The 13485-nt window shown below is 35.8% G+C and overlaps 1 protein-coding gene across 1 annotated transcript in view; it reads left to right on the forward strand.

Annotated features, from left to right (window-relative positions):
* Positions 1 to 10242, forward strand: part of lamc1 (laminin, gamma 1) — a 73987-nt gene extending 63745 nt beyond the window's left edge. Inside the window, exons 14-28 of the mRNA XM_048164685.1 lie at positions 21 to 266; positions 1392 to 1545; positions 1631 to 1773; positions 1875 to 2053; positions 2143 to 2299; positions 2650 to 2855; positions 2985 to 3064; positions 3159 to 3296; positions 3622 to 3766; positions 3858 to 4007; positions 4550 to 4664; positions 6185 to 6384; positions 6592 to 6750; positions 6836 to 6935; positions 8136 to 10242. Coding sequence (XP_048020642.1) covers positions 21 to 266; positions 1392 to 1545; positions 1631 to 1773; positions 1875 to 2053; positions 2143 to 2299; positions 2650 to 2855; positions 2985 to 3064; positions 3159 to 3296; positions 3622 to 3766; positions 3858 to 4007; positions 4550 to 4664; positions 6185 to 6384; positions 6592 to 6750; positions 6836 to 6935; positions 8136 to 8392 — 2429 coding nt within the window. The 3' untranslated portion in view covers positions 8393 to 10242. The remainder of the gene's footprint in view (positions 1 to 20; positions 267 to 1391; positions 1546 to 1630; positions 1774 to 1874; positions 2054 to 2142; positions 2300 to 2649; positions 2856 to 2984; positions 3065 to 3158; positions 3297 to 3621; positions 3767 to 3857; positions 4008 to 4549; positions 4665 to 6184; positions 6385 to 6591; positions 6751 to 6835; positions 6936 to 8135) is intronic.
* The last annotated feature ends 3243 nt before the right edge of the window (positions 10243 to 13485 follow it).

Raw genomic sequence — 13485 nt, forward strand, 5'->3', positions numbered from 1 at the left:
CAAATTTTAACTGTCTCCAGGTAAGCGATGTGAACTATGTGACGACGGCTTCTTCGGGGACCCGCTTGGTGAGAAAGGTCCAGTCAGGGCATGCCGGGCCTGCAGTTGCAATAACAACATCGACCCCAACGCTGTGGGCAACTGTAACCGAGAGTCGGGCGAATGCCTCAAGTGTATCTACAACACTGCCGGCGTCTTTTGCGACCGTTGCAAAGAGGGTTTCTACGGCGATGCCCGTGCCGCAAACGTAGCTGACAAATGCAAACGTGAGTTTAACAGGAACAAAGTGGGTTTTTTTTTTTTTACTTTCTCAGAGCTAGAAAAACAAGGTTGTGCCAGCTTAAAGGAATAGGTTTCTTTTTTTTAATAAGTAAAAAAGTAATATTTAAAATACATACAAGTAAAATTCAGATATATTAACACATTTACTGACATATTGCTTAAGACTTACTGATATAAAAATTATAATTAAACTTTTCCCACTTGTGCACAATGCACATTTCTTAATATAAAGCCTAAAATGTGTTTTAATGTCAATATTGATAAGGATGGTATGAACTTTGAATAATATTAGTCTTTAAATATAAGATATTTAAAGTGTACCTAAAGTATACTTTCAATAGTTCCACTTTAATCAAATATACTTAAGTAAATTTTTAGTTGGACCTCAGCACTACTTTAAAAAGTACAAAATTAGTTGTTCCAATTTAGCAGACTTTAAGTATACCGGTTTAGTATACCAAAAGTACAATTGCTGGGTATTTTTATTAAATACATAAATAAATAAATGTATAGCATGAAATAAATCTATTTTAAATACATTTTAGTATGTTTATTTTTCACTAGAATATAGACGCACTACCATTCAAAAGTTTGGGTTTTCTTTAAGAAATTAATACTTTTATTCAGCAAGGATGCAAAAGTGACTGTAAAGACATTTATAATGTTACAAAAGTATCAAATAAATATTGTTCTTTTGAAGTTTCTATTCAACAAAGAATACTGAAAAAAAAAATGTATCAGTTTCCACAAAAATATTAAGTTTTCAACATTGATAATAATAAGAAATGTTTCTTGAGCACCAAATGGGCATATTAGAATGATTTCTGAAGGATCATGTGACTCTGAAGACTGGAGTAATGATGCTGAAAATTCAGCTTTGCTTCACAGGAATGAATGAAGTATTTACATATATTAAAATAGAAAATACTTATTTTAAATTGTAACAATATTTACTGCATTTTTGATCAAATAAATGTGGCCTTGGTGAGCATAAGAAACTTTTTTCAAAAACATTATCAAACCCAAACTTTTAATGATAGTGTATATTATTATTATTATTATTATTATTATTATTATTATGTAACTTATTTATTGTTGCACCTCTGCAGCGTGCTCGTGTTCTCCGCACGGTACAGTAGACGGGCAGACAAAGTGCTCTCAGGTGACGGGCCAGTGTCAGTGTCTTCCACACGTCATTAACAGAGACTGCGGTGCATGCGAGCTCGGATTCTACAACCTTAGAAGCGGCAAAGGCTGTGAAAGGTATTTGATCTAACTCTCTTTTCGGATGCCATATTGCAAACAACATACCTGCACGTTTTTAAAACCTTTGAATGTGTATCCTCAGATGCAAATGCAACCCTATTGGCTCCACAAACGGCCAGTGTGATATCGTTAGCGGCCAGTGCGAGTGTCAGCCTGGGGTCACAGGTCAACATTGTGAGCGCTGCGAGGTCAACTTCTTCGGATTCAGTTCATCGGGTTGCAAACGTACGGTTTCCTGCTATTTTACCTCATCAGCAGTTCTACTAAATGCAGTATTACTGTATAATTTATGATTTGTTCAATTTACCATTGGTTTGTTTTTGCAGCTTGTGACTGTGACCCAGAAGGCTCTCAGTCCACACAGTGCAAAGAAGACGGCCGTTGTCAGTGTCACCAAGGCTTTGTGGGAGCTCGCTGCGACATGTGTGAGGAGAACTACTTCTACAACCGCTCCGTTCCAGTCTGCCAGCAGTGTCCCAACTGTTACAGCCTGGTCAGAGACAAGGTATGAGGTTGTCTTATGAACCCAGGACTGTTTTTTATATATAAAACGGAAGAGACGACTTCTAATACATCTGTTTTCTTTCTGTGCAGGTGAACCAGCAGAGACAGAAGCTTCTTGACCTACAGAATTTGATTGATAATCTGGACAACAGTGAGAACACAGTGAGTGACAAGGCCTTTGAGGACAGACTTAAGGAGGCAGAGAAAACAATAATGGACTTACTGGAAGAGGCTCAGGCTAGCAAAGGTATTGTCTGTCATTATTTTTATATAAGACATTTAAAGGATTAGTTTGCTTCAGAATTAAAGTTCCCTGATAATTTACTCAACCCCAAGTCATCCAAGATGTTTGTCTTTCTTTCTTCAGTCGAAAAGCAATTAAGGTTTTTGAGGAAAACATTCTGCATATAGTGGACTTCAAATTTTAATTCTGAAGTGAACTAATCCTTTAATAGGACCTCATATTGATTAACTACATAAAATAAGAAAAAAAAAAGTTTAAAAAAAGAAACTGGCTGATTATACTTCAACTTAATAGTAGAGCATATTTCACTTTACATTATAATTATTCTGTTATCTTTCATTGTTATCATACAGAAGTGGATAAAGGCCTTTTGGACCGTCTAAACAACATCAACAAGACCCTGAACAACCAGTGGAACAGACTGCAGAACATCAAGAACACGGTGGACAACACGGGAACGCAGGCGGATAGAGCACGTAACCGAGTCCGTGATGCAGAGGACCTGATCAACACTGCTAGAGAGGAGCTGGACAAAGCAAAGGAGGCCATCAGTAAAGTGGTGAGATTTCTACTACCTCAAGAGAGCATGTCATCACAAACAATTTGAGCTAATGGTCGTGGAGTCCAATAAAATGTCTCTCAATTGCCAATATTTCTTCATTTTCATCCTGTTTGACTGTTCCCATAGGATATTAAAATCCCCACAACCTCTGGAGATCCAAATAATATGACACTTCTGGCAGAGGAAGCCCGTAAACTGTCAGAAAAGTGAGTTGTTACAGTATTTCAGTCAGTGTTAATATGACTTTTATATACCACCCAACACAGTTTTATATAACCTTTTCTGTGGCTTTTTGCACAGACATAAAGCAGATGCCGATCAGATTGAAAAGATTGCGAAGGACGCCAATGACACTTCCACTAAGGCTTATAATATGCTAAAGAAGGCGCTTGATGGTGAAAACAAGACAAGCAACGACATTGATGATCTCAACAGGAAGTACGTCCTGGACATCACATTTAAATGACTTTCTTTCTTACCAAAGCATCTTAGAAAATGATGAAGTGTGTGTGTGTGTGTGTGTGTGTGTGTGTGTGTGTGTGTGTGTGTATATTTACACAGTATATGTCAAATATGTATGTATGTGTATATATATGTGTGTGTGTGTGTGTTCTCCATTTTTAATTTACATTTTTTATTATATTGTATTATAAATTATTATATATTCTGATTTTAAGCTGATTTTAAGACGGTGTTTCAAAATATTTAGTGATTTTTATATGCAGATAGTCATGCTTAACAACTGTTCTTCTTATGTGCTCAGATATATTGAAGCAAAAGATCTGGCCAAGAACCTGGAGAAACAAGCTGCTAAAGTACACGCTGAAGCAGAAGAGGCAGGAAACAAAGCTCTGAAGATCTATGCTAACCTGACCAGCTTGCCTCCAGTCGACACCAAAGCTTTAGAGGTGCTGATTTCAGAACTTTTTCTAATTCTTGTTGAATTTACACAATCAGCTTGGATGCATCTATAATCAAATTCTCTTGAATTTCCCTCAGGATGAGGCCAATAAGATTAAGAAGGAGGCATCAGACCTGGACAAACTGATAGACAAGACCGAGAAGGAGTACAATGACCTGAGAGAGGACCTGAGGGGCAAAGAGACAGAGGTCCGCAAATTACTGGAGAAAGGAAAGACCGAGCAACAGGTACATGAGATTTGACTTTTATGTACTTGTTTTGTCTCTGCTCCTATGAAATTAGTTTGCAAAATGTACTCATGGTGGTCTAAAATAAGAAAAGATGAGAATATTTAGTTGCTTTTTAGTTCAGCTGCTGTTTCACATAGTTAATATGTAAGAGTGGAGCACATGCCATGAGGCCCAGGAGCCACATAAATGATACTGATGAGAGACGAGTGATACCACTGGTCATAGTCCATGGTCTCATCCTAATCTGATTGAGTTAAATGTCATGTTCTTAATGAAAGAGGAGCTGGACCATGAACTCATGAAACCTGTTCAGAGTATAAGTTACTTTTTGAGATGTTTGATAAAGTTTGCCATTTTATAAATAGCATTTTCATGATTACTTTAAGACTAGGGGATGTTAACAATATTGCACATTTGTTCACCCGCAGTATTGTCTGTCATTCTTAGAAGTAAATATGAACATGATAAACACAGTAAATGTCTTGTCAGTGCAAAAATCCACCATGTTCATACTCTCTTTCTGCCCCTGTCTTCTTCAGACGGCTGATCAGTTGTTGGCACGTGCAGACGCAGCGAAAGCTTTGGCTGAGGAGGCAGCAAAAAAAGGCAAATCTACCTTCCAAGAGGCCCAAGACATATTGAACAACCTCAGAGGTGAGGGGTCATGGTGCCTTTTATATATATCTTTTTCTAAAATAATAATAAAAAAAGAAAATAGATTGAAAAATATTTTATTATATACACTGCCCTCCAAATGTGTGGAAACACTTCTGGCAAAGTGTGGTTTTTGACGATATCAGCATAAATCCTTATCATTTTTTGGTGCAAATACATTAAAATAACTTGACATTATCATTGAAGACCAGCAATAATAATTTTCATTTTGATTACATAATAATGGCAATATATACATGTCAAAGTCAGACATGCCCCTTCGCCAGCTGTGATGCCTGGTTACTGGTTTAAACTTGGCCCAGGTTTGTAAAAGATTTTTGGGTCAGCACACCTTAATAGCTTCAACAATTGACTGCCAGTTAAGTTTAGAATACAATGAACCAATTAGAACCCAGTTTAGGTCAGATAGCTGCTAATGCTGGATATTTTGATGAATCGAAATGCAAGTTTTTTTCTATGTATAAACTGTTTATGTAATAAAATAAGTTTTCATAGTTTTTGTTGTTCCTTATCAGTGCAAAATTATCACAAATTAAAAAGGATTCATGCCAATCTTGTCCAAAACCCCAATTTTCTGGGGCGTTTCCAAACTTTTGGATGGCAGTGTATAATAATGATATCCAAAAAAATAAAGATCTAAATAAATATTTAAATAATATATATAAGGGCTGTAAATTGATTAAAAAATTTTCTAGAATTAATCACACCTAGCATTAAAGTTTTTAATATATTTTTATATTGAAATAATTTCACATTTAATCTCCAAATTATTGTAGAAACAACATAAAGACAGTATGTATTAAATATTTGATCTAACAGGTAGGACATATCCAGAATCAAAGCAGTTATCAAACACTTCACAGTCTTCACTGCATAATTTAGATTAAAATGTAGATGAATTTGTATTAAAGCCACAAAAGTTATTCAATTAAGAGCAGTGAGTGATTAACATGATTCTTTGATTAACATTAATGGCAGATTTATTAGGCTGCTGTCACTTTAAGACCTGCTGCAGATCTGCATCCTATTTTCTCACAACTCTTTGTGTTAATTTAAGAATTTTTTTAACTCATTTAAGACTGTGCTTACGAGGATACTTGACAAAACGGGCATTTTGGCATAATTTTGTGTTTTTGTCCATTCATGGGTGAAAGCGTGCTGTCTGAAGCGACTTTCTGTGCGCACAAGTCATATGTGTCACAAAGACAAGAGATTCACAGACAGCACGCCAGTACCACACTGCGTTCTCTTTTGTGTGTTGTGCTTGAATGGTTTACAAACATTTGCATGAATAAGAGCATGATCAAATAATGTAACGCTAGCTATAGGATGAGGGGAAAAAAATGGATCTGCGTTAAGGGTGTTAAATATTTTTAAATATTTTTAAATTAATCACATGCAATGAATCATTAATTTTGTCAGCACTAATATATATATAAAAGCAATAGATATTAATTTATGTATTTAGATATTTATTAATATTTGTGTCTCACTTTTAGACTTCGACATGAGAGTGAATGACAACAAAACTGCTGCTGAGGATGCCATGAGGCGAATCCCAGAAATCAACGCGACAATCAATGAAGCCAATGAGAAGACCCGACGAGCAGAAGCGGCTTTAGGCAACGCAGCTGCAGATGCTAAAGAAGCTAAGGCAAAGGCAGAGGAAGCTGAGAAAATCGCTAATGGCGTACAGAAGGTACATGTTGAGTTTCAGATGAAGAACATCACGAGCATGAAGTCCTGGGATGTCTGTATTTTTATCAAACAGTCACATCACAGCTCCAAAATAGAAAACTTATATATTGCATATTCTCACCAAATGTGATGTTTTGAGCCATGTAGCTCTTCTTCATCAAACAGTGCGTATATATACTAAACTATGCACTTGCATTTTCTTAATCAGGGTTCAGCGAAGACTAAGGCAGATGCAGAAAAAGCTTTTGAGGACACAATGAAACTGGATGGAGAGGTGAACGATATGATGGACCAGCTCACAGCTGCTGAGAAAGAGCTAGAGAAGAAGAAAGCAGAGGCGGACGCTGACATGATGATGGCGTCCATGGTCGGTTATGGATTGTTTGTGTACAACTTGTTTTGATACCTCCTTGCAGACTTTGTATTTTTATTGACTTTGCTGTTCTTCACAGGCATCTGATAATGCTAAAGAAGCTGAGGGCAATGCCAGAAAAGCCAAAAATGCTGTCAGGACAGTGCTGAACACAATCAATGAATTATTAAGTCAGCTCGGTAAGATATAGTTTTTCATCAATAATCCACATTTTTGTGACGGATACAATAATCGATCATTTTCCTTTCTGCGGTTTAAGCTTGAAGCAGTCCTAACTGTGTGTATTTCCTGTGTCATGCAATATCCCATTCCTCTTCCTCAATGCCTGATCAAAGATGACATTCATTATCATATTTTGTTCTAGCTTATCAAGAGCTTTTCCAGTTATCGGCAGTGTTATTTTGAACTAAAACTGTTAAAAAATGTTCTTCGTAATGGAAATAAATCTGAAATAAAGTAAAATATAAACATTAGATGAAAAACAAACTTAAATGAAAATGTGTGTGTGAGTATATTTTTGTGTGTGTGTATAATATATATATATATATATATATATATATATATATATATATATATATATATATATATATATATATACACACACTGCCCTCCAAAAGTTTGGAAACACCCCTAGCAAAGTGTGCTTTTGGATGCTATGCATAAATCCTTATCATTTTTTGGTGCAAAATAAATACATTAAAGTAACTTGAAGATCATTGAAGACCAGGAACAATAATAATTTTCATTTTGATTACGTAATAATATATACATGTCAAAGTCAGACATGTATAAACTGTTTATGTAATAAAATATGTTTTCGTAGTTTGTGTTGTCCCTTATCAGTGCAAAATTATCACAAATTAAAAAGGATTTATGCTAATATTGTCCAAAACCCCACTTTTCTAGGGCATTTCAAAACTTTTGGAGGAGGGCAGTGTGTGTATATATATATATATATATATATATATATATATATATATATATATATATATAGGGTATACACTGAAAAAAAGGTCATTGAAATGAAACATTAAACTTAAATGACATTAAACTTAAATGAAAATATTGTATATTTACTATGACTTAACCTAAAATTTGAAACTGAAAATACTAAAATAAAAGCTTATTCAAAATATTATATATATAGTGTATATAAAATATATAAATATGTAAGTACAACTGGTAAGGTAATAGGCTAAACTGGTAGCTTTTAACTGAAAATGAAAAGAACATGTTTAACTTGATTTTTATCTTAATAATTCCACTTGGTATTGATAATAAATGTAATTTCCCCATTATATTGTATATTATAGTTCTGTGTATATGTTATAGTGACGTTTTAACACACATAATCATAAGATCACCTTCTCCTCTTCCAGGCAACATCGATAAGGTGGATCTGAGCAAACTGAATCAGATCGATAACGCTCTAAAAGAAGCCAAGGACAAGATGGCAGGAAGTGAGCTGGACAGGAAGCTGAAGGAGCTGAATGACATCGCCAAGAGCCAGGAGGACATGATCAGCGACTACGACCGTCAGATCCGAGAGATTCGAGCGGACATCGCTAACCTCAACGACATCAAGAACACTCTGCCAGAAGGCTGCTTCAACACCCCATCTCTAGAGCGGCCTTAACCTCCACGCCACACGCTACGTCTGCCTTACACTCCCTGTGTTCTTCAACCTCGTCCCACGCCACCCTCAACCAAAACAGGCTTTGTTTCCTTTCAAATTCTTTTACTTGCATTTTATTTCCTTTTATTAGGTTATTGTTTGTTTGTACTTCTACACGTTTCTTCGAAATCATGTTTTACAAACAGAAGACAAAAGCAGCTTTTAATTTTTTTGATATGCAGAAATGCTACGTGAAGAGAACTCCAAGCAATGGCGCTCACCAGCCGTGCGTGTGTGTGTTTTTGTGCGTATTTGTATTTGTGTGCGTGCGCTACAGCCAGCTGTTAGAGAACCCACATGACTGCACCACCTCCAGCTCTTCCTCTCAAACCTCTCTGATATTTACAACAGATCCAGAATTATTTGATGTAATCAGAAGCCAAGGCGTTGGTTTGGGGAAGTTTGCTACTTAAGCTAGTGTATATCATCATCATCGGTAATGCTTTTCGCTCAAAGCTAACAGTGAAGGAATCTTAATTTGCTCATTATGTACATCTATTTTCGCCCCTCGTGCTAGATTTGACACTGAAAAAGTGCGTCGAGAGTGAGTCGAACACGTAAATACAGTATTTCAGCTCATGTGTATATAAATTGTTCCCTGCACGGCTCAGATGATTTCATACGTTTTATGGTTGCGAGACATTTCAGTTTTGTGTTTGGTGTTTGTTTTTATTTTTTCAGACGCTGCTGCTTATTACAGGTGTCCTGCAAATCACATTAACATGAGCAAAACTCAACACTATGCAACTTTGTACATTGGCGTAGCAAGACTTTTATCTGATACACTGGTGCTAATAATTATTTCAAATGTTATATTTTTGTGTGAATGTTTTTTTTTTTTCTTCTTTTTTATTATTATAATATAGAGTTGAGGAACTGTTATTTGTGTAAATATGCTAAAAATGATTCAGGAACGGCTGATTTTTAAACCCAAGATCTAACCAGCCACCTCATCAGTTCATTCATGAGAAAAAAAAAAAAAAAAAAAATCAGCCAAAACTTCTGCATAATATATATAATTATATATATATATAATATGTTCTGTGGTATAATACGCTTGCCTGTATACATGGCTCAGTGTTGCATCATAGCTCTATCATTTATTTTATTTGTGGTTCATTTTCAGCGGATGGTGATGCGTAATGTCTTGACCCTTTAACTTGCACACCCCTAAACATGTCCGAACATCCACACGTCTCTAACATTTCATATTTATCGGAATGATTCGCTTTACTTGAGATGGGAAGCTTAATCACGTGTTGATAGTTAACCATCTTTTTTAGTGCCTAAACTTTTGGACGTAATCCTCTAAAAGAGGTCTTTGAAGTCCAAACGATGGTTTAGTACATTTCACTGTTTGTTTCTTACTGTTACCGTATCAGTAGTTCCTTCAGTTACAGTCTTACTCGGACAGGTTTGCTGAATTGAGCAGTTCCTCAGCTGACATCGAGAGATTCAACTATGGAAAGTGCCACTATAAAACATCAGACCTATTCTAGACCTCCCCTCTCTACCACTGTGGACATAAGTGCAACACGTACACGTTTATGTATAAAACAGTATTTTTAATTTATAATGTATCAAGTATTTGTGATCTGTTGTTCTACAGTTAAGAGTATGTGTTTGCTGCACAGTCTTTATGTGATCCTATGGTTTTAGAGAGTGTAATGGTTTTTAAAGACTCCCTTCCTTCTGTTTTAATCAAGGCGTTAACAAACACACTCACAGGACCTGACACACCTCTGCTTGTTCCCCATTTGCCTGTAAAATCAATCGTAACATTTGAATAATAAACAGTGGTTATTACAGGACTTGAAAATGTGTGATTCTGCTTCATTTTTATTGTATAATTCATGTGTGCGTGGTTAAGGTATTTTCTATGTTGTGGGGTCAAAATGGCCCGGGTACTTCATTTTCCGCGTTCCTCTCCGTCACGCACGCGAGCCTCAAAGTATACTTTTTTTTTTCTTCATTTGCAGTTATCGAAATGTCTTTTTTCTTTTTCTTTTAATATAAATTTTCATCAGATAGATATAAATGTTTAGCCTTTCATAGTATACTGCTTTGACCATGAGCACGGAAAGATGCGATCTAGTGGATTTTGTTTTCAAGGGCTCAAGTCACTCGCACATGCGCTGTTGTTTGTTCACCGTCCGGCCGGGGTGTTTTTTTTGTTTTGTTTTTTTGTTTTTTGCAGAAGAAAATTCATCAAACAGCACTGCATTGAAATAAAATAACAAATAGAAAAAGAAAAAACAACACCTGAATCAGAATAAAAAATATCAAAGTTTTAACAAACTTGTTATTCGTCGTATTATCAATGAGTTTAAGAGATTTAAAGGTGCCGTAGAACGTCTTTTTAAAAGATGTAATATAAGTCTAAGGTGTCCCCTGAATGTGTCTGTGAAGTTTCAGCTCAAAATACCCCATAGATTTTTTTATATTAATTTTTTTAACTGCCTATTTTGGGGCATCATTAAATATGAGCTGATTTAGGCTGCGGCCCCTTTAAATGCTCACGCTCTCCGCCCACAGAGCTCGTGCTTGCCTTAAACAGCATAAGCAAAGTTCACACAGCTAATATAACCCTCAAAATGGATCTTTACAAAGTGTTCGTCATGCAGCATGTCTAATCGCGTAAGTATAGTGTTTATTTGGATGTTTACATTTGATTCTGAATGAGTTTGAATAGTGCTCTGTGGCTAAAGCTAACATTACACACTGTTGGAGAGATTTAAGAAGAATGAAGTTGTGTTTATGAATTATACAGACTGCAAGTGTTTAAAAATGAAAACAGCCACGGCTCTGGTCTCCGTGAATGCAGTAAGAAACGATGGTAACTTTAATCACATTTAACAGTACATTAGCAACATGCTAACGAAACATTTAGAAAGACAATTTACAAATATCACTAAAAATATCATGATATCATGGATCATGTCAGTTATTATCGCTCCATCTGCCATTTTTCACTATTGTTCTTGCTTGCTTACCTAGTCTGATGATTCTGCTGTCCACAGATCCAGACTTTAATACTGGCTGCCCTTGTGTAATGCCTCGATCATGGGCTGGCACATGCAAATACGTAACAGTCGGTGTTATGTTGAGATTCGCCCGGCTGTGCCTCATACATTCTGAAAAGTGAAGCTGCGGGCTCTTTGATCGCCCCCTGGTGGCTGGATGCAGTACAAGTCATAAACCCTGCCCTCTCAATGCAAACGAATGGCGCCTGTCAAAATAATTTTAAAAAAAATTACTCTCTAATAAAATTTTTCGAAAGATGGTTTTGGTCATTTAAGGTAGTTATCACGCTGATATATATTAAATTGTTCGTTTTTGTGATAAGTTTGATTTTAGCTAGCAATTTGGTGCTATAGAAATGGGGCGTGTCTGATTTACAGTTTTGATCTGTTCTTCGGAGGTCTTTTAAACAAATGAGATTTATATAAGAAGGAGGAAACAATGGAGTTTGAGACTCACTGTATGTCATTTCCATGTACTGAACTCTTGTTATTCAACTATGCCGAGATAAATTCAATTTTCAATTTGATGGCACCTTTAACAACAAGAAAAATCTCAGCAAGAAAGACATCAAATCTTGGAAAAATCTTAAATTTGTTTTTGTGAGAAAAAAAAAAGTACAATGCAACACAAAATGGTAAAATATAGTATCTTTCCCGTGGGGTGTGCAGACGTCTGCGGACCCTCCTGATGACGAAAATTACATTATGCAGACGGATGAAGTACTATACTTTGGGCTTAAGGATGGTAATATCAGGAATATTTGACCTTTTGGGGACATTTTTTGGTACCCATGGGACAAACAGCTTATAAATCATACTAAATTATGTTTTTTGAAATGTACAAATGCAGAAAGTTTTCTGTGTTTAGGGGTAGGGGACAGAATATACTGTTTGTACTTTGTACAGTATAAAAATCATTATTTCTTAAGAAAGTCAGTGGTTTTTAAACATTTGAGGCCAATAATATTGTGAGATATTTATTTTCTTGTATATAAAAACATTTAAAGCCTACATGACATGATCAAATATGCAGATTTGATTTTTATTTCTTATTGTCAGTTGAATAACATTCAAGATGTATTATGGTTTCCACAAAAATATTAAGCTGCACGACTATTCTCAACATTAATAAAAATAAGAAAGATTTTTTAAAGGGATGGTATAATGCCACTTTTACAAGATGTAAAATAAGTCTCTGATGTCCCCAGAGCATGTATGTGAAGCTTTAGCTCAAAATACCCCACTGATCATTTTTTATAGCATGTCAAATTTGTCCCTTTTTAAGGATGAGCAAAAACGCTCAGTTTTTGTGTGTGTCTCTTTAAATGAAAATGAGCTGCTGCTCCCAAGAAGAGGGCGGAGTTTCAAGAGCTCCACACAGACTCACTGAAAATGAAACTGTTCAGCCTTTTATGTTCAAACCGGTGTCGGACAATGATGAAGAGACGCAAGAAGAAGTGACTACATATAGAATGCAACAGGACGTTTCTGAAAGATTAGTTGATTAATTTAAAGGTGCCATCAAACGTTTTTTTTACAAGATGTAATATAAGTCTAAGGTGTCCCCTGAATGTGTCTGTGAAGTTTCAGCTCAAAATACCCCATAGATTTTTTTTTTAATTAATTTTTTTAACTGCCTATTTTGGGGCATAATTAGAAATGCGCCGATTCATGTTGCGGCCCCTTTAAATTCTCACACTCCCCGCCCACGGAGCTCGCGCTTGGCTTAAACAGTGCATAAACAAAGTTCACACAGCTAATATAACCCTCAAAATGGATCTTTACAAAGTGTTCGTCATGCATACTGCATGCGTCAGATTATGTGAGTATTGTATTTATTTGGATGTTTACATTTGATTCTGAATGAGTTTGAGGCTGTAATCCATGGCTAACAGCTAATGCTACACTGTTGGAGAGATTTATAAAGAATGAAGTTGTGTTTATGCATTATACAGACTGCAAGTGTTTAAAAATGAAAATAACGACAGTCTTGTCTCCGTGAATTCAGTAAGAAACGATGGTAACTTTAAC

The sequence above is a fragment of the Megalobrama amblycephala genome, linkage group LG17 (assembly GCF_018812025.1).
Source record: "Megalobrama amblycephala isolate DHTTF-2021 linkage group LG17, ASM1881202v1, whole genome shotgun sequence".
NCBI lineage: Eukaryota > Metazoa > Chordata > Actinopteri > Cypriniformes > Xenocyprididae > Megalobrama > Megalobrama amblycephala.